This window comes from Sardina pilchardus, chromosome 18 (genome assembly GCF_963854185.1).
Source record: "Sardina pilchardus chromosome 18, fSarPil1.1, whole genome shotgun sequence".
In the NCBI taxonomy this organism is placed as follows: domain Eukaryota; kingdom Metazoa; phylum Chordata; class Actinopteri; order Clupeiformes; family Clupeidae; genus Sardina; species Sardina pilchardus.
The window spans coordinates 3000959-3020958 of NC_085011.1; the positions used below are offsets into that span (position 1 = coordinate 3000959).

Here is a 20000-nt window from a genome sequence, read left to right on the forward strand (position 1 = left end):
CTGGCCTCTACAGAAAGTGGCAGAATCGTCTACTGAGCAGCGAAGTTGCCGATGCAATGCGTGTTTCTCAAGTCTGATAATTTCCAGCAAGATCGAATGGTATTATGGAAAGAAAAATAAACTAAAAGTTTCCCAAATCAGGAAATATTTCTTAATTTAATGTCATCAAGGCATATAGCCTATACAATTGGTATGAGCATGCAATATGTGCGTCCTTGCGCAACTTATAGGCCTAGTGGCTCGTTGGAAAGCCCCACGTCTGCTCTTCCCCACGTCGTGCAATAAAGGTTTCATCTCGCTGCAATTTATAATCGCGGAGCAATGGACTTTTGGTCCATTGATGAAGACGTTAATAAAGAGTTTCTTAATAATATTCTATGCCTGCATTTCATGCTTGGGAGAGCTTCAAGGCATTCATGTGAGGAACGGCTGAAACAGAATTTGTATAGGAAAATCCTAGGCTAATTATGTTCAATGTTGAGTCAAACAGCCACATTTTTGGATGAATGCTGACACGGAACAAAAAAAAGGTAGACTAAATGCATGTTTCCCAAATTCTGAGCAATTATAGGCTATATATAATTAGGCAATATAGGCTATATTATTGTTTTACATGCATATGAGATACCAATTTTGCATAGCTCAATGACGCTACGACTAAGTTAGACTAGGCTACTTTTTACAATAAGCGGGTCGGGAAGCGGGTCGGGTCCTGTATTTCAATATTTTTTTTTTGCGGTCCGAGTTGCGGTCGGGTTAGTTGTAAACGGCGGGGCGGGGCGGGGCGTTCAGACACGTACCCGCGCATCACTGGTATCTACCAACGTTGCCGCGACTCTGTTGGTGAATTCGAGCATGTTGTTCTAATCTGGGCCAACAGCAAGCAAAGTCACGTCATCGTGCTGAGAAGGAACTTGAATGCTGTTGTCGAATGTGGCAGAGAATACAGAAGAAGACTTTAACTATTACTTATATATTCTTATGACGAAACGCGAAGAAAAAATACGAGGACTGACCATCTCGCCTCTCCGCGTTTCCCCCAATAGGCCTACCATGGCGACAAAGAAATAAATATGATTTGACATTTTAATGTTTGTAGCGCGCCAGTTTACCCAGTGTGTGTGCATTGAGTAGTTCCTTAAAATATGGAACAAAGAGCGTCCCGTAGGCTATCTGTTCAATACAGAAGAAGACTTTAACTATTACTTATATATTTCTTATAACGAAACGCGAAGAAAAAATACGAGGACTGACCATCTCGCCTCTCCGCGTTTCCCCCAATATCATGGCGACAAAGAGAAATACATATGATTTGACATTTTAATGTTTGTAGCGCGCCAGTTTACCCAGTGTGTGTGCATTGAGTAGCCTAGTTCCTTAAAATACGGAACAAAGAGCGTCCCGTAGGCTATCTGTTTCATACAGAAGAAGACTTTAACTATTACTTATATATTTCTTATAACGAAACGCGAAGAACAAATACGAGGACTGACCATCTCGCCTCTCCGCGTTTCCCCCAATATCATGGCGACAAAGAGAAATAAATATGATTTGACATTTTAATGTTTGTAGCGCGCCAGTTTACCCAGTGTGTGTGCATTGAGTAGTTCCTTAAAATAGCCTACGGAACAAAGAGCGTCCCGTAGGCTATCTGTTTAATACGGAAGAAGACTTTAACTATTACTTATATATTTCTTATAACGCTGGCTGTAGGCGATTTCTATAAACATTTTCATTCATTTCAACAATGGTTCATTGAAGTGTCGTTTGAATAATTTCGCCAGTCATCACCTTCATTTTAATGATTCAGTGAGATTAAGGAGTCGACTATTGACGGATATGCGGTCTTCATCATTAAATGCAGTTGAAACTTTCTGCCACCTGGTGGTTGTTTGGGTACATTGCCTTAGCCTCGAAAAAAATCGGCTTGACGCACTGCGGGATCTCTTCGGGAGTCCCGCGGGAGAAGGTGCATTCTCAACCCGTACCCACTGTAGCCGTTAACTAGCATAATAGCTAGCTAACTAGCCAGCCTCTCGTTTGCTAGTTGGTGACGTGCATTGCTTGAGACGAGTGATGTAGTCCACTGAACGGATTCGCACAAAACTTACATAACTTTAAAGTCTAACGAAAAACAGAACTTTATTCATGTGAAAAATTATCTTTTAAATTCCCACACATCATATGTGAAATGCACGGTCCAACTCGAACGGGACCAAAAAATAATTGTTATCTCTCCATTGACTCCCGTGCATTAAAAATCGTGAAATAGGTCCCATAGACCGGAAGTAGAAGGGCGGGACTTCGGCTCTCTATACTAGCACTGCCCAGTCTTCAACTTCCTGTCTGTCTCCACTTCCTCTCCAGCCCCCCGTTCACGGGGTCGGACCCCATAAAGATCTACACCATGGTCCTGCACGGCATCGAGAAGGTGGACATGCCCAAGCGCATCGGCAAACGCCCAGAGGACCTCATCAGGAGGCTGTGCAAGTATGGCGCCATCCACCTGTGCTGACCTATGTTCAGTTATGCTCACCTGTGCTGACCTGTGTTCACTTGTGCTCCCCTGTGTTCACCTGTGCTGACCTGTGTTCACCTGTGCTGACCTGTGTTCACTTATGCTCACCTGTGCTGACCTGTGTTCACCTGTGCTCACCTGTGCTGACCTGTGTTCACTTGTGCTCACCTGTGTTCATCTGTGTTCACCTGTGTCCACCTATGTTCACCTGTGTCCACCTGTGTTCAAGTGTGTTCACCTGTGTTCACCTGTGCTGCTCACCTGTGTTCACCTGTGCTGCTCACCTGTGCTGCTCACCTGTGTTCACCTGTGTTCACCTGTGCTCACCTAATGGGGCTTTACCACTGCAGCGTATCAGGTCAACTTGACTCAACTCGACTCTACTCGATTTTGGTTGTTTGTTTTCCACTGCAACAAAGTAACCCCATCCGCTAGCCGATTGCCATAGCAACGCAGAAGAAAACTACTTTACATCACAGTTAGCAGACACTGTTTTTGTCCAAAGTGACTTACTGTACACACATGTCAGCTATATTACAAGGGATCACATTGTCACTCTATTGTCCCCAGAGCAACTGAAGTGCTTTGCTCAAGGACACAACAGTGGAAGAGGGGAAATGAGCTGACAACCTTCAAACTACTGCACGCAAGCCCACTTAACCACTACACTGTGTGTGTGTGTGTGTGTGTGTGTGTGTGTGTGTGTGTGTGTGTGTGTTTTTGTGTGTGTTATGTCCTCAGGCTCAACCCTGCAGAGAGACTCGGCAATAAGAAGAATGGCATCATAGATATCAAGAAGCACAAGTAAGCCTGACAGCCTGCCACACACACACACACACACACACACACACACACACACACACACACACACACACATACACATACACACACACCTGTCGGCAGAAAAACAGGATCAGGTGGAAGGAAAGGGAGGATGGTTTGATTGGCAGAGGATCAGAGGGAATGTTTGTGTGAGTGTGTGTGTGTGTGTGTGTGTGTGTGTGTGTGTGTGTGTGTCTATTGAATGGGTGCCAAAGTGGCAGTAGGGTCATCTGTTCAACAGGCTCTCTGAACGCTTGTTTGTTTCCGGTGGATCCAGGTGTGTTTGAACCTGCTGCTACTGATAATGTAATGAGTGTCCATATGCACCTGGTTGGGTGTTGCACCTAGTGAATCAGTGAAACAATAAAGAAGGATTTATGAGTGTGTTAATATTCTTATTATTGAGTAGACAAGATATTCAGTGTTGAGAGTGAAGATGTAAGGTGCAGAATATAACAGAAGATGCCGTTACAACACAGTTAACGCTCCACTGGAAACAAATGAGAGTACAGGAAGAGTGTGTGTGTGTGTGTGGGTGCGTATGTGTGTGTGTGTGTGTGCTTGTGTCTTCTTAAGTTGGGCCCACTGTTCACTCTGGTCAATCTGTTGCACATTGTTGTTTATTGTTGCATTGTTGTTTACTATAATTGATTGGTTGTTTATGTCTGTGTCTGTCCTCCCCTGGCAGGTGGTTCCAGGGCTTCAACTGGGAGGGTTTACGGCGGGGCAAGCTGGCATCTCCCCTGAAGAGAGAGGTGGGGTATATTTATCACCACACACATATAAATACCCCACTGAGGAGAGAGGTGGGGTATATTTATTGCCACACACATACAGTATAAATACCCCACTGAGGAGAGAGGTGGGGTATATTTATTGCCACACACATATAAATACCCCACTGAGGAGAGAGGTGGGGTATATTTATTGCCACACACATATAAATACCCCACTGAGGAGAGAGGTGGGGTACATTTATTGCCACACACATATAAATACCCCCCTAAGGAGAGGGGTGGGGTACAGTAAACACCACACACAAATAAATACCCCACTGAGGAGAGAGGTGGGGTACATTAAACACCCACACATATATAAATACCCCACTGAGGAGAGAGGTGGGGTACATTAAGCAACCACACATATATAAATACCCCACTGAGGAGAGAGGTGGGGTACATTTACCACCACACACAAATAAATACCCCACAGAGGAGAGAGGTGGGGTACATTTACCACCACACACAAATAAATACCCCACTGAGGAGAGAGGTGGGGTACATTTACCACCACACACAAATAAATACCCCACTGAGGAGAGAGGTGGGGTACATTTACCACCACACACAAATAAATACCCCACTGAGGACAGGTGGGGCACATTAGGGTTTACCACCGCACACATAGAAATAGAAGATACGATACATTAGGCCTACTGTACTGTACTGTACATGCAGACACAGATGCACTGTGGGTAACTGACCAGCAGCACTGTGTTGTGTCAGTCGTTAGAGCATATCAAGTTTCAATAAACTTGATATTCAATAAACTTGACCTTTGACCCCTAGTCTTCTGTGACCTTTCTGACCTTTGACCTCTACTCCTCTGTGACCTTTCTGACCTCTGAACTCTACCCCTGCAGCTGAAAGGCCCTCTGGACCACAGCCACTTCGACATGTTCCCACCGGACCTGGAGGAGCCTCCAGATGAGCTGTCGGGCTGGGACAAGGACTTCTGATGAGGAGAGGAGGAGAGAAGAGGAGAGAAGAGGTTAGGACAAGGACTTCTGATGAGGAGAGGAGGAGAGAAGAGGTTAAGACAAGGACTTCTGATGAGGAGAGGAGGAGAGAAGAGGTTAGGACAAGGACTTCTGATGAGGAGAGATGGAGTGAAGAGGAGAGAAGAGGTTAGGACAAGGACTTCTGATGAGGAGAGGAGGAGAGAAGAAGAGAGAAGAGGTTAGGACAAGGACTTCTGATGAGGAGAGGATGAGAGAAGAGGAGAGAAGAGGTTAGGACAAGGACTTCTGAGGAGGAGAGGAGGAGAGAAGAGGTTAGGACAAGGACTTCTGATGAGGAGAGATGGAGAGAAGAGGATAGGACGAGGACTTCTGAGGAGAGGAGGAGAGAAGAGGTTAGGACAAGGACTTCTGATGAGGAGAGGAGGAGAGAAGAGGTTAAGACAAGGACTTCTGATGAGGAGAGGAGGAGAGAAGAGGTTAGGACAAGGACTTCTGATGAGGAGAGATGGAGTGAAGAGGAGAGAAGAGGTTAGGACAAGGACTTCTGATGAGGAGAGGAGGAGAGAAGAAGAGAGAAGAGGTTAGGACAAGGACTTCTGATGAGGAGAGGATGAGAGAAGAGGAGAGAAGAGGTTAGGACAAGGACTTCTGAGGAGGAGAGGAGGAGAGAAGAGGTTAGGACAAGGACTTCTGATGAGGAGAGATGGAGAGAAGAGGATAGGACGAGGACTTCTGAGGAGAGGAGGAGAGAAGAGGTTAGGACAAGGACTTCTGATGAGGAGAGGATGAGAGAAGAGGAGAGAAGAGGTTAGGACAAGGACTTCTGATGAGGAGAGATGGAGAGAAGAGGATAGGACGAGGACTTCTGAGGAGAGGAGGAGAGAAGAGGTTAGGACAAGGACTTCTGATGAGGAGAGGATGAGAGAAGAGGAGAGAAGAGGTTAGGACAAGGACTTCTGAGGAGGAGAGGAGGAGAGAAGAGGTTAGGACAAGGACTTCTGATGAGGAGAGATGGAGAGAAGAGGATAGGACGAGGACTTCTGAGGAGAGGAGGAGAGAAGAGGTTAGGACAAGGACTTCTGATGAGGAGAGGATGAGAGAAGAGGAGAGAAGAGGTTAGGACAAGGACTTCTGATGAGGAGAGATGGAGAGAAGAGGATAGGACGAGGACTTCTGAGGAGAGGAGGAGAGAAGAGGTTAGGACAAGGACTTCTGATGAGGAGAGGATGAGAGAAGAGGAGAGAAGAGGTTAGGACAAGGACTTCTGAGGAGGAGAGGAGGAGAGAAGAGGTTAGGACAAGGACTTCTGATGAGGAGAGATGGAGAGAAGAGGATAGGACGAGGACTTCTGAGGAGAGGAGGAGAGAAGAGGTTAGGACAAGGACTTCTGATGAGGAGAGATGGAGAGAAGAGGTTAGGACAAGGACTTCTGATGAGGAGAGGAGGAGAGAAGAGGATAGGACGAGGACTTCTGAGGAGAGGAGGAGAGAAGAGGTTAGGACAAGGACTTCTGATGAGGAGAGGATGAGAGAAGAGGAGAGAAGAGGTTAGGACAAGGACTTCTGAGGAGAGGAGGAGAGAAGAAGTTAGGACAAGGACTTCTGATGAGGAGAGGAGGAGAGAAGAAGTTAGGACACAGTTAGGAGAGAAGAGGATAGGACGAGGACTTCTGAGGAGAGGAGGAGAGAAGAGGTTAGGACAAGGACTTCTGATGAGGAGAGGATGAGAGAAGAGGAGAGAAGAGGTTAGGACAAGGACTTCTGAGGAGGAGAGGAGGAGAGAAGAGGTTAGGACAAGGACTTCTGAGGAGAGGAGGAGAGAAGAGGTTAGGACAAGGACTTTTGATGAGGAGAGATGGGGAGAAGAGGTTAGGACAAGGACTTCTGATGAGGAGAGGAGGAGAGAAGAAGTTAGGACAAGGACCTTGAGGAGCAGATGTCCAAAGCGACAGAGGGAGATGGAGAGAAGATAGAGGACATGACTGGGACACTAAGGAGACCTTGGACAGACAGAGAGAGAGACACTAAGGAAACATTGGACAGGGAGAGAGAGAGAGCGACACATGTTTAGAGAGAATGGACGATAGCCTGGACAATAACTGGGACAAACAGTCCATCATCTCACAAGGCTAACGATGAACACAGTCCAGCTTCTCACGAGGCTAACGATGAACACAGTCCAGCGTCTCACGAGGCTAACGATGAACACAGTCCAGCTTCTCACGAGGCTAACGATGAACACAGTCCAGCGTCTCACGAGGTTAACGATGAACACAGTCCAGCTTCTCACGAGGCTAATGATGAACACAGTCCAGCTTCTCACGAGGCTAACGATGAATGACAAGCGCTGTTTGGCCAGCTGAACTTTGACTCCTGGAGCCTTTGAGCCTCTTCAAGTCTTCAAACGGTTACCAGAACAGGACACGATGTATCAGACCTGCTAAAACAAGCCCATTTGTTTGGTGTACTTTACACTTGCTGTTTGTGTAATGGGGTCAACTCCGAAGGGACGTTTTTTTTTTAGGTGAGCTCATCCATCTTCCTGCTCCTTGATCCTCCTGAGAACAGAATCTCTGGCTGTCCCTGAGCAAGAGCAGGCTATCTCTGCCACCGGAAGGAAGAGGTTTCCAGCACACAGGAGATGCGCCCCTCTAATGAGGTTAAACCTTTCCAGAGCCTCAGGGCCTCAGTGCTCCTGTGGGACAGCAGCCAGGCCTGCAGAGCTCGCTCCACACCAGCACCTGATCACAAGGGCTTTATTGAAATAACAACAACCAGCCTGGTTGCCTCTCCTGATGGCCCACTGCCTGCCAGCAGAGTACAGATGATAGCAATGCTAATGCTAATGCTAATTACTAAATAGCTATTGCTATTGCTATTGTTATTGCTATTGCTATTGCTATTGCTATTGCTATTGCTATTGCTATTGCTAGTGCTATTGCTAATACATTCATGTTTTGTTTAATATAATAATAATGATAATACATTTAATTTATAGCTTTTCTCCAACAGAGCACAAAGTGCTTTGCAAAGAGGAAAAAACAGGGACAATTAAAAGAGTTCAAAAGTTAAAACTGTGGACAAAGAAGAGGGAATTTAAAATACAATAAATGAAATACTAATAATTAACAGTTTAAATACTTATAGTAAAATTAGATATAGAATATACTGCACACAGAATGAATCCTTTTCTTATTAAGGAATTCTGTTGTGTAAATGTTTGTCTTGGGGGCATATTTAAAGCCCGACACTGACGGGGCAGATTTATGGTAGTAAGGGAGGCTACTCTGGAGGTTAGGGGCCCTGACTATAGAGGACCGCTCATCCCCAGTGTGTGTGTGTGTGTGTGTGTGTGTGTGTGTGTCCAGTGTGTAATCTGACTATAGAGGACCGCTCATCCCCAGTGTGTGTGTGTGTGTGTGTGTGTGTCCAGTGTGTAATCTATCTGGAATAGCCAGAGGAACGCTCATCCCCAGTGTGTGTGTGTGTGTGTGTGTGTCCATTGTGTAATCTGACTATAGAGGACCGCTCATCCCCAGTGTGTAATCTATCTGGAATAGCCAGAGGACCGCTCAGCCCCAGTGTGTGTGTGTGTGTGTGTGTCCAGTGGGTAATCTATCTGGAATAGCCAGAGGACCGCTCATCCCCAGTGTGTAATCTATCTAGAATAGCCAGAGGACCGCTCAGCCCCAGTGTGTGTGTGTGTGTGTGTCCAGTGGGTAATCTATCTGGAATAGCCAGAGGACCGCTCAGCCCCAGTGTGTGTGTGTGTGTCCAGTGTGTAATCTATCTGGAATAGTCAGAGGACCCAGATTGGAGGCTACGTGGGCCCTAGCAGGACAGTAGCACGTGACACATGCTATACAGTGCTGTATATAATGTGCATCACACTCGTGATGCGACTGAGTGTGTGTTAGTAAGTAAGTCACTTGTATTTATGGCACAGTTTTGTATGCACAGAGTGCACCCCAGTGCACTCCACACACAAGACATTGACTCATAAGACAAAAGATGCCGGACGGATCAGCATAGTTGCTAGTGTAACCATGACACCAAGGCATAAACAAGCAAATGATACATGAGTACATACACCAGAGGTTGCTTATAATTATAAAACACATTTGTTTTCAGGCCATGCTGTCTAAGTTCATGCTTCATGCTGCTTTTTTCTTTTCCTGCGGAGCTAAGTTCAAACAAATATTATTGTAAATAGAGATTTTGTAATATTTGAAGAAAAAATAAATCACACAATAATATATTACTAAATATTGTATATTGGTTTTATTTTCTATATTACTTTGTAATAACAAATGTGTTAATATTATACTTTAAATACATTTTGATCTTTTCAGCCACAGCTGTTGCTTTGTGAAGGCTACTGTCCACTTTGTATTCAAACGATATTCGGTGCCATGGCGATGACATCACAATGATTAGAAAACAACAAACCTCCATTTTAATTCCCTGTGTGTGCAGGTGTCCCGACTGCTGGGTTCTTCTACTGTATGTTTTGGGTTCTGTGTGGTTCTAACAGGGTGAGAACGCTGAGGTGAGAGATGCTGTGTGGTGCTGTGAAGCCAAGGGAACACAGCAGAGCCATTGTCTCTGTTCAATAATGCATCCTCCAGCGTGTTAGTGTGAACGTGTGTGTTGATCTGAACAGGCTTGGATGGCTACCAGGGTGACTGGCTGCATGATGGTGGTGATTCACTGACTCAAGTATGCCCTCTAGTGACAGTCTACAGGAGTGCAGGCGCTGCAACCAGCCTGCCCACAGGTGCAGAGTCAGATCAGTGAGTTTATGTTACAGCATTATCATGGGTCAGATCAGTGAGTTATATTACAGCATTATCATGGGTGAGATCAGTGAGTTATGTTACAGCATTATCATGGGTCAGATCAGTGAGTTATATTACAGCATTATCATGGGTCAGTGTTGAGTTATGTTACAGCATTATCATGGGTCAGACCAGTGAGTTATATTACAGCATTATCATGGGTGAGATCAGTGAGTTATGTTACAGAATTATCATGGGTCAGATCAGTGAGTTAATTACAGCATTATCATGGGTGAGATCAGTGAGTTATGTTACAGCATTATCATGGGTCAGATCAGTGAGTTATATTACAGCATTATCATGGGTCAGTGTTGAGTTATGTTACAGCATTATCATGGGTCAGTGTTGAGTTATGTTACAGCATTATCATGGGTCAGTGTTGAGTTATGTTACAGCATTATCACGGGTCAGTGTTGAGTTATGTTACAGCATTATCATGGGTCAGTGTTGAGTTATGTTACAGCATTATCATGGGTCAGATCAGTGAGTTATATTACAGCATTATCATGAGTCAGTGTTGAGTTATGTTACAGCATTATCATGGGTCAGACCAGTGAGTTCATTACAGCATTATCATGGGTCTGCTCTACACTAGTTATTAGTCTGGAGGTGATGCACTTTTTGAATTAAATTCAGTATGTTTGAGTTCAATGTGTCATTGTATATTCCTGAGTAATAGTCTAGTCGTTGTATTTATGGCATGTGACATTTGCACCCTCTCAAAGTTCATTGCATGACGTCCATGTAAATGCTTTTTCAGACTCCGTCTGGTCTGTAGTCACAGTACAGTCTGTAGTGGGCTGCAGCACAGACAAGTCAGTTGTAAAAGGTCAACATGTCCAGTAATGACCTTTGACCTTTATGTCTCCTGCTGCTGGAGGTGAGCGGGGGTAGGCCCGTGCTGCAGGCGCTACGGAGTGTGATCTTCAGAGGAGTGCAGATCGTCTGTGACACGCTCAAAGGAGCAGATTTAAACGGTACTAACTCAGCACCACTAGAACCCTGACTAGTACCGTACTGTACTGTACATACAGTACTGTTGAATGCTGACAGATGAAGATTTGTGTGTGAATGTGTTGAATGCTGACAGATGAAGATTTGTGTGTGAATGTGTTAAATGCTGACAGATGAAGATTTGCGTGTGAATGTGTTCAATGCTGACAGATGAAGATTTGCGTGTGAATGTGTTAAATGCTGACAGATGAAGATTGTGTGTGACTGTGTTGAATGCTGACAGATGAAGATTGTGTGTGACTGTGTTGAATGCTGTGTGACTGTGTTGAATGCTGACAGATGAAGATTGTGTGTGAATGTGTTGAATGCTGACAGATGAAGATTGTGTGTGACTGTGTTGAATGCTGACAGATGAAGATTGTGTGTGACTGTGTTGAATGCTGACAGATGAAGATTGTGTGTGAATGTGTTGAATGCTGACAGATGAAGATTGTGTGTGACTGTGTTGAATGCTGACAGATGAAGATTGTGTGTGACTGTGTTGAATGCTGACAGATGAAGATTTCATATGAATGTGTTGAATGCTGACAGATGAAGATTGTGTGTGACTGTGTTGAATGCTGACAGATGAAGATTGTGTGTGACTGTGTTGAATGCTGACAGATGAAGATTGTGTGTGACTGTGTTGAATGCTGACAGATGAAGATTGTGTGTGACTGTGTTGAATGCTGACAGATGAAGATGCTGAGTCTCCGTCCCACAACGTGGAGGATTCTGCTGCTGCGTCTCCATCCCAGAGTCTTGAGGACTCTACTGCTGACAGGATGTTCTACTCCTGCTACGAGGTCGGCATGGCAACCTGACCCACACACCACTCTGACAAATGCCTTATTTACCTTATCCACAAATACCTTATTTACCTTATCCACAAATGCCTTATTTACCTTATCCACAAATGCCTTATTTACCTTATCCACAAATACCTTATTTACCTTATCCACAAATACCTTATTTACCTTATCCACAAATGCCTTATTTACCTTATCCACAAATGCAGTGTCTGCACATTAGAGACACTAGCAAGAGTTTAGGCATTGAACTTGACATTGCTGTAGTTGTTATACAGTGATGATAATTATGCTAATGTGTAATATCCCCATGTGTGTTGTTGTGTTGTTGTTGAAGTGTTTTGATACTGTATGTTCTTGTGGTGGATTGTGGGAAATGTATTCCTCAGAGTCTAGAGGACATCAGCTGGGGGGAGGAGAGGCCGCAGTCAGGCACTGAGCTCAGAACCTCCACTCCAGTCAGGAAGTGAGTTCAACACACACCAACATACCACAACACACACCAACACACCACAACACACACCAATACACCTCGGAACCTCCACTCCAGTCAGGAAGTGAATTCAACACACACCAACACACCACAACACACACCAACACACTTCGGAACCTCTACTCCTGTCAGGAAGTGAGTTCAACACACCTCAACACACACCAACACACACCAACACACCACAACACACCCCAACACAGCCGACACACCTCAACACACCTCAGAACCTCCACTCCAGTCAGGAAGTGAGTTCAACACACTACAACACACCACAACACACCACAACACACCTCAACACACCTCAACACACACCAACACACCTCAACACACACCAACACACCACAACACACATCAACACACCTCAATTCTCCCCAACACAGCCTGTGTGTGTGTGTGTGTGTGTGTGTGTGTGTGTGTGTGTGTGCGTGTGTGTTTAGAGGGTGACTCCTAGGTTCACGCTGTAGTTGATGTGTGTCTCGTCCTGCAGTGTGTTTTTGCCAGAGAGTCGGGGAGACGTCCACATCGCCACCAAACTGAGAGCCGTGCGGCAGGCCTTCCAGGTCACTAGCACCCCATGACCCCTATGAACCCCCTCGCCCTGCGGGGGTCACTATCACCCCATGACCCCTATGAACCCCATGACCCTGCACGGGTCACTATCACCCTGCACGGGTCACTATCGCCCTGCACGTGTCACTATCGCCCCCAAACCCCCTCACCCTGCACGGGTCACTATCGCCCCCAAACCCCCTCACCCTGCACGGATCTTTAGCCCACTGCCTCTGGTGTTTATGGAAGATGATCATTTGTAATGTTACATTTGTATTTATTTCAAGACAGGGTCAGTGCACAATAAGACATGAACCCTGAACAGTAAGAGAATATGCATTGTGTGCCAGCGTTTAGCAGATTGCTATTTTCCACCTGTTGTCTCTGGGCAGGTTGATGGAATAGTACATTGCAAATTAGTATATGAAAAGAAAGTTATTACTGTAAGTTAGATAAAAGCGCAGGTCAAAGAGGCAATATATAAAACACATAAATAGAAACACAGAAGAGGGGGAAGACCCAGCTACAGTACTCCTCTTCTCTCTCCTCATACACCAGATCATCATATAAAACACATAAATAGAAACACAGAAGAGGGGGTAGACCCAGCTACAGTACTCCTCTTCTCTCTCCTCACACACCAGATCATCGCCCACGACACAGAATCCAGGAACTTCCTGAAGGAGGCGGGACTTAGTATCCTGAATGGATTGCTGTCATTGGCAGGGAAGGTAGGTGTCCTCAGGTGTCCGTCGATCACGTGAAATATGTGTGTTGCCTGTGTTGCTTTACGCTTTTTGCTCTGTTCATATGAGTCTCATATGTGTGTATGTGTGTGTGTGTGTGTGTCTGTCTTATGTATGTATATGTGTGTGTGTGTGTGTGTGTGTGTGTGTGTGTGTGTGACTTATGTGTGTGTGTGTGTATGTGTGTCTTCGTTATGTATGTATGTGTGTGTGTGTGTGTGTGTGTGTGTGTGTGTGTGTGTGTGTGACCCCTGCAGAAGACGGAGGGCTTGGCCCATGTGTGGGGATGCCTGATGGCGTTTGCTGAGAGCTCGTCCAATTGGGGCTCCATCACTGAGGAGTGCCAGAGAGCAGGGGTGAGCCGTCGCCACGACAACCTGTCTGGGTGACCCCACTCCAGACAGACACAGCGTGTGTGTGTGTGTGTGTGTGTGTGTGGCGGGGGGCTCAATGTGGTGGAGACTCAGTGTAGATGGGGGGGTGGGGGGTTAAAGTGTATGTGTGTGTGTGTGTGTGGTAGGGGGCTCAGTGTGGTCGAGACTCAGTGTAGATGGGGTGGGGGTGGTGTGTGGGTGGGGGGGTGTTAAGGGGTGTGTGTATGTGGCGGAGTCGGGGGGGGTGTCGTGTGTTAAAGGGGTTGTGTGTGTGTGTGTGGGGGGGGTGTTGGGGGTTAAAGGGGTTGTGTGTGTGTGTGTGTGGGGGGGGGGGTGTCGGGGCTTTGGGAGTTTCCACCTGTCTGCGTCTGGAACCGTTCTCCTGCCCATAACTCTGCTGTGCCCTACGCCGCTAGAACGTTCTCCTGCCCATAACTCTGCTGCGCCCTACGCCGCTAGAACATTCCTCCATATATCTCTCTGGCGTGGCTCGTGAGCGGTGCGGCCTGTGATATCTCTGAGATGCAGACGTGTGTGTGTGTGTGTGTGTGTGTGTGTGTGTGTGTGTGTCCTAGGTGCAGACGGTGTGCTTTTACGACCTGTTTTACGAGGCCATTGTGCTGCGTCTGCTGGAATGCTGCGGTCAGGAGCCGCCCGAGTTGACCACCACCCTCCGCACGCCCTGGCTCTCCTGCGGCATGAAGAGAACCGTGCGTACGCCGCGCTATCGCCATGCCAACGGCTTTACTATCGCCATGCCAACGGCTTTATCGCTCAGACACTGACTGTATCAGCAGCTTTTATTGCTCTAACTAATGAGTTTATGTTTTATTATCACTGCTAGTCACTGTTTATATTTCTGCGCTTAATATTAAAGATCAGCATGGAGATTTAGAGGAGTAGCTATCTGACTTAAATGACTATTACTGCTGTCAACAGCCTTACTACTGAGATAGGCCTTCTATAGCGGCAGCTTTCAGTACCCTAATAATGACTATTGTTGCTGTCAACAGCCTTACTACTGAGATACTATACCGGCAGCTTTTAGTACCCTAATGACTATTACTGCTGTCAACAGCTTTACTACTGAGATATCCATTTCTGCATTTAATATTAAATATCAGCCTTATATAGAGTTCATGGAGTATCTGTCTGACTTGATGTGGCTGCTGAATTCCTGTTGTATGTGGTCTCTGTCCCCAGACGGTGATGTTTCACGCCTGGGCTCGAATACGCAGGGACAGGGAGCTGCTGACGGTGAGATTAGTCGAGTTGCAGTACCGCGTCTTACCATGAGGTGGCAGCAAAGCTACAGGGTGTTTTTAAAAACTGACACAAAATTACACTTTAGCTTTCCATAGGACACATGGATGTGCTGTTTCTGATCAGTAGTCATGATACAGTATATGATAGATCTCTGATTCAAATTCAAACTCTACAAATCTGACGATACATTGCCATTGTCAGAATCAGTGTGTGGCAGGTACTTGGCCTAGTGATGATGATGTGGTAGCAGCTGTGGTGGATGAGATGATGGTGGTGATGGTGGTGATGATGGTGATGGTGGTGGTGATGATGATGATGATGGTGATGATGTGTTCCTCTGTAAGGCCTAGTGATGATAATTATGGTAGCAGTCGTGGTGGATGAGATGATGGTGGTGGTGGTGATGATGATGAAGGTGATGATGGTGGTGATGATGATGAAGGTGTTTTCCTCTGTAGAGGCCTAGTGATGATAATTGTGGTAGCAGTCGTGGTGGATGAGATGATGGTGGTGGTGGTGATGATGATGAAGGTGATGATGGTGGTGATGATGATGAAGGTGTTTTCCTCTGTAGAGGCCTAGTGATGATAATTGTGGTAGCAGTTGTGGTGGATGAGATGATGGTGGTGATGATGATGATGGTGATGGTGGTGATGATGATGAAGGTGTGTGCCCCCCATCCCCTGTGTAGAGGCCACAGGGCCTGTACCACCACCTGTGTGAGATGATGATGGTGGTGGTGATGATGATGATGATGATGATGATGATGATGAAGGTGTTTTCCTCTGTAGAGGCCACAGGGCCTGTACCACCACCTGTGTGAGATGATGATGGTGGTGGTGATGATGATGATGATGATGATGATGATGATGAAGGTGTTTTCCTCTGTAGAGGCCACAGGGCCTGTACCACCACCTGTGTGAGATGATGATGGTGGTGATGATGATGATGATGATGATGAAGGTGTTTTCCTCTGTAGAGGCCACAGGGCCTGTACCACCACCTGTGTGAGATGATGATGATGATGATGATGATGATGATGATGATGATGATGATGAAGGTGTGTTCCTCTGTAGAGGCCACAGGGCCTGTACCACCACCTGTGTGAGATGATGGTGGTGATGATGATGATGATGATGATGATGATGGTGGTGATGATGATGGTGATGATGATGATGATGATGATGAAGGTGTTTTCCTCTGTAGAGGCCACAGGGCCTGTACTACCACCTGTGTGAGGTTCGAGACTTCATCGACCCGGAAATGATGTGGGCCGCATTCGGACCCCAGAGTGACGCCAAAGATTTCTACTTCCTGCTCAGGGTGCGTAACACCAAAGGTTTCTACTTCCTGCTCAGGGTGCGTAACACCAAAGGTTTCTACTTCCTGTGTGGAGGCTGATCTCAGCCTGTGGTCGATACACTTTTATTGCGTTGTCTGCAGATAGCGGATAGGTAAACAAAAGTATCCTTGTTTCTCCCCCCCCCCAGGGTGAGGTGTTGTCCTTGGTCCAGCACATGTTCGCTCTGGACGCTCAGAGCTACGTGTCTCCGGCGCTGTTGTCCTCGCTGCTCTTCTCTGCGTGGCGAGCTCTGGTGGGTCGCCTGCAGGACTACCTGATGGAGCAGCAACACACACACAGATGACGCACGCCCTGGACTATCTCACACATACACAATCTCACACAATCTCACACAAACACACACACACACACACACACCCGACACACACCCCGAAATATCCTAGGGCCACTCTACCTCCAGCCCCAATACTAACCCATGATCCCATCCACTCAACCCTAATGAAGGATCCAGTCAGAACCTCAGAACCCATCCACTCAACCCTAATGAAGGATCCAGTCAGAACCTCAGAACCCATCCACTCAACCCTGATGATGATCCAGTCAGAACCTCAGAACCCATCCACTCAACCCTGATGATGATCCAGTCAGAACCTCAGACCCTTTTCTCAATCCAAAGATTATAATCCCAGTAGGCCCACAGCACCAGTATCTAGCCCTTAGATATGGTAAGATTAGAATCCCAGTAGGCCCAGCCTCTAACCCTACCTATGGTAAGATTAGAATCCCAGTAGGCCCAGCCTCTAACCCTACCTATGGTAAGATTAGAATCCCAGTAGGCCCAGCCTCTAACCCTACCTATGGTAGATTAGAATCCCAGTAGGCCCAGCCTCTAACCCTACCTATGGTAAGATTAGAATCCCAGTAGGCCCAGCCTCTAACCCTACCTATGGTAAGATTAGAATCCCAGTAGGCCCAGCCTCTAACCCTACCTATGGTAAGATTAGAATCCCAGTAGGCCCAGCCTCTGACCCTACCTATGGTAGATTATAATCCCAGTAGGCCTAGCCTCTAACCCTACCTATGGTAGATTATAATCCCAGTAGGCCCAGCCTCTAACCCTACCTATGGTAAACGGGGTCTCAGTGTTTGCTTTGTGTTCGCCACGTGCATGTTGACCTCTCACGAGCACATGGGCTATTGTCTAACATGAACATGTGTGTGTGTGTGTGTAAGTGTGTATGAACACATGTACTGGATGTGTGCACATATACGTGTGTGTGTGTGTGTGTGTGTGTGTGTGTGTGTGTACTGCAGTATGTGTGTGCGTGTGTTTAAAGAAGTCTTGTGTTGATTCATGCTGTTTGAATAACCTGAAGGCCATATGACTCCTCCTCCTCCTGCATGCCTCAGAGGGGAACTGAAATCGAGTCTTTGATCTCCACGCATCATCTCCTGCTGCATGATACTCATCTCAGAATCATTATTAAAAATCAATATGCACTACCAGCAAATTCAATAATCTCACCGTTTGTTCAGTTGTGAAATAGGAATATTAGAATATGCCCGGAATGTTGAGGAAGTTCTTCCAGGATTCTTCAGAGATCCATTCTATCTGAGAACACTTAGCGGTGGAATAATGGACCAATCATAAACACCACGATAAAAGCGTACAAACACAGCCATTTAGAAATATGAACTTTATTTTTTGAAAAATAATAATAATCTTGAATAGAGATGCAATATGCATATTGAAATATTCCATCCATTACATTATTGTACAGTTAACATACAATATTGAACACATCTGACACCAAAACCACTCACAGTTACTTATCAATCACAAAGACACACACACACACACACACTCACAGTTACTTATCAATCACAAAGACACACACACTCACACACACACACACACACTCACAGCCGTAGATCTGGCCTAGAGTGGCCCAAGCATACTGCGTTCCCCGTTATAAAGTATGTAGAGGTGCACTGCTATTACATGATATGATTTAAGTACACATCTCTTGTTCAGGGATATGAAACATACTCCTTAGTACTCGAATACTTGGATAGGCAGTATAGTATATGAAGTACACACTAGATATCAGTATAGTATATGAAGTACACACTAGATATCAGGGGTGTCTTTAGTTTACCTCGTGGGCCATGGGGCATGTAAGCTGCACTACAGTCTTGCTGTACACAGAACCACTCCCAGGTTATGAGTGCCCCCTATAGGCCGTCTGCTGTGTAGTCACCAGGTTATGAGTGCCCCCTATGGGCCATAGTTATGAGTGCCCCCTATGGGCCGTCTGCTGTTATGAGTGCCCCCTATTGGCCGTCTGCTGTGTAGCCACCAGACTATTAGTGCCCCCTATGGGCCATGGTTATGAGTGCCCCCTATGGGCCGTCTGCTGTGTAGCTGCTGGTCTTAGGTGGGAACCCCTGGGAATGACTTTCCTTTCAGGCTGACCAATGCGATGCCCAGGGAGTTAAACAGGCTGACCACTGCGATGCCCAGGAAGTTAAACAGGCTGACCACTGCGATGCCCAGGAAGTTAAACAGGCTGACCACTGCAATGCCCAGGGAGTTACAGTAGTCCTCCATAAAGAGTGGTAGAAGCCTCCACACTCGTTTTACACTAGAGTGAGATGAAAGGCTGGTACACACACACACACACACATCCATACGCCCCTGTCTTTCTCATTAGTGTGAGACACTGATGGAAAAGCTGTTGGTCTTCAGGGCAGGGAACCCTGCGAAAGCCCCCCCCCCCCCCCCCCCGGACTGTAACGGAACGTCCCGTCCTGGAGAGTGTGTTTGTCCGCACGGCAGGTTTCCCCATCATGCCCCGGCAGGGTTATCTGTGCATAGTTCCTTGGCAACCACGGAACTTTGCCTCCTCAGACGGACCGTAAAGGATGGTGTTGGCTTGTTGAACATTCCGAGCCCTGCGGGGGAACCGGCCGACCCCGAGACCTCGTCAGCGTCAGCACGCTTCTCCGACGTTACGTAACGTTTGACAAACGAGGGGGCAGCACAAGTCATCTTCAGCGAGACCTGAAAGCTGCACACAAGTCATCTTCAGCGAGACCTAAAAGCTGCCCTCATTGAGATGATTGATCATCGGACACTAAATGATTTAGACTGGATGGGACCACCCAATTCCACACACACACACACACACACACACACACACACACACACACACACACACATGCACGTTATCTCCCTGTGAGAAAGACTTGCTCATATACATAGGCACATCCCATATGCACACCAGGACAGATGCTATGTACATTATAAGACACACACACACACATGCTGACAGCAATGTCTATACCTGCTGTATGTAAACAAACACACACACACACACACACATGCATGTTAACAGCAATGTCTATACCTGCTGTATGTAAACAAACACACATACACACACACACACACACACACACACACACACACAATCTTTAACCAATTCTCCAACTACATACACCACTCTAATGCTTAAGTCAAAATATCATCTATCTCATAATAATAACAAT

The 20000-nt window shown here is 46.4% G+C and overlaps 3 protein-coding genes across 4 annotated transcripts in view; 2 read left to right on the forward strand and 1 right to left on the reverse strand.

Moving 5' to 3' along the window:
• The window catches only part of LOC134064382 (cGMP-dependent protein kinase 2), a 23694-nt gene extending 18616 nt beyond the window's left edge, over window positions 1-5078 (forward strand). The window contains exons 15-18 of the mRNA XM_062520300.1: window positions 2368-2490; window positions 3260-3322; window positions 4029-4095; window positions 4983-5078. Coding sequence (XP_062376284.1) covers window positions 2368-2490; window positions 3260-3322; window positions 4029-4095; window positions 4983-5078 — 349 coding nt within the window. The remainder of the gene's footprint in view (window positions 1-2367; window positions 2491-3259; window positions 3323-4028; window positions 4096-4982) is intronic.
• Window positions 5079-9538: 4460 nt separating this feature from the next.
• LOC134064383 (mitoguardin-like) lies at window positions 9539-16159 on the forward strand. Its single transcript, XM_062520301.1, has 12 exons — window positions 9539-9629; window positions 9744-9873; window positions 10799-10895; window positions 11608-11717; window positions 12110-12186; window positions 12701-12773; window positions 13407-13493; window positions 13766-13864; window positions 14458-14592; window positions 15086-15139; window positions 15840-15887; window positions 16040-16159. The coding sequence occupies exons 2-12, from the start codon at window positions 9802-9804 to the stop codon at window positions 16157-16159; spliced, it is 972 nt and encodes a 323-aa protein (XP_062376285.1). The 5' UTR covers window positions 9539-9629; window positions 9744-9801.
• A 3071-nt stretch (window positions 16160-19230) lies between these two features.
• si:ch211-250c4.3 (uncharacterized protein LOC100535981 homolog) overlaps window positions 19231-20000 on the reverse strand; it is a 41723-nt gene continuing 40953 nt past the window's right edge. For both annotated transcript variants that reach the window (XM_062519871.1, XM_062519870.1), the window contains exon 8: window positions 19231-20000. This exon is cut by the window's right edge and continues 810 nt beyond it. The gene's annotated coding sequence lies outside the window, so the exon portion shown is untranslated.

Bases quoted from the DNA above. Each gene is read 5' to 3' on its own strand.
- LOC134064383 (XM_062520301.1), top strand. From the start codon at position 9,802: ATGCCCTCTAGTGACAGTCTACAGGAGTGCAGGCGCTGCAACCAGCCT. The intron at 9,874-10,798 runs GTGAGTTTATGT...CTGCTGCTGGAG, and splicing joins ACAGGTGCAGAGTCAGATCA to GTGAGCGGGGGTAGGCCCGT. The intron at 15,888-16,039 runs GTGATGATGATG...TTTCCTCTGTAG, and splicing joins GTGAGATGATGATGGTGGTG to AGGCCACAGGGCCTGTACCA.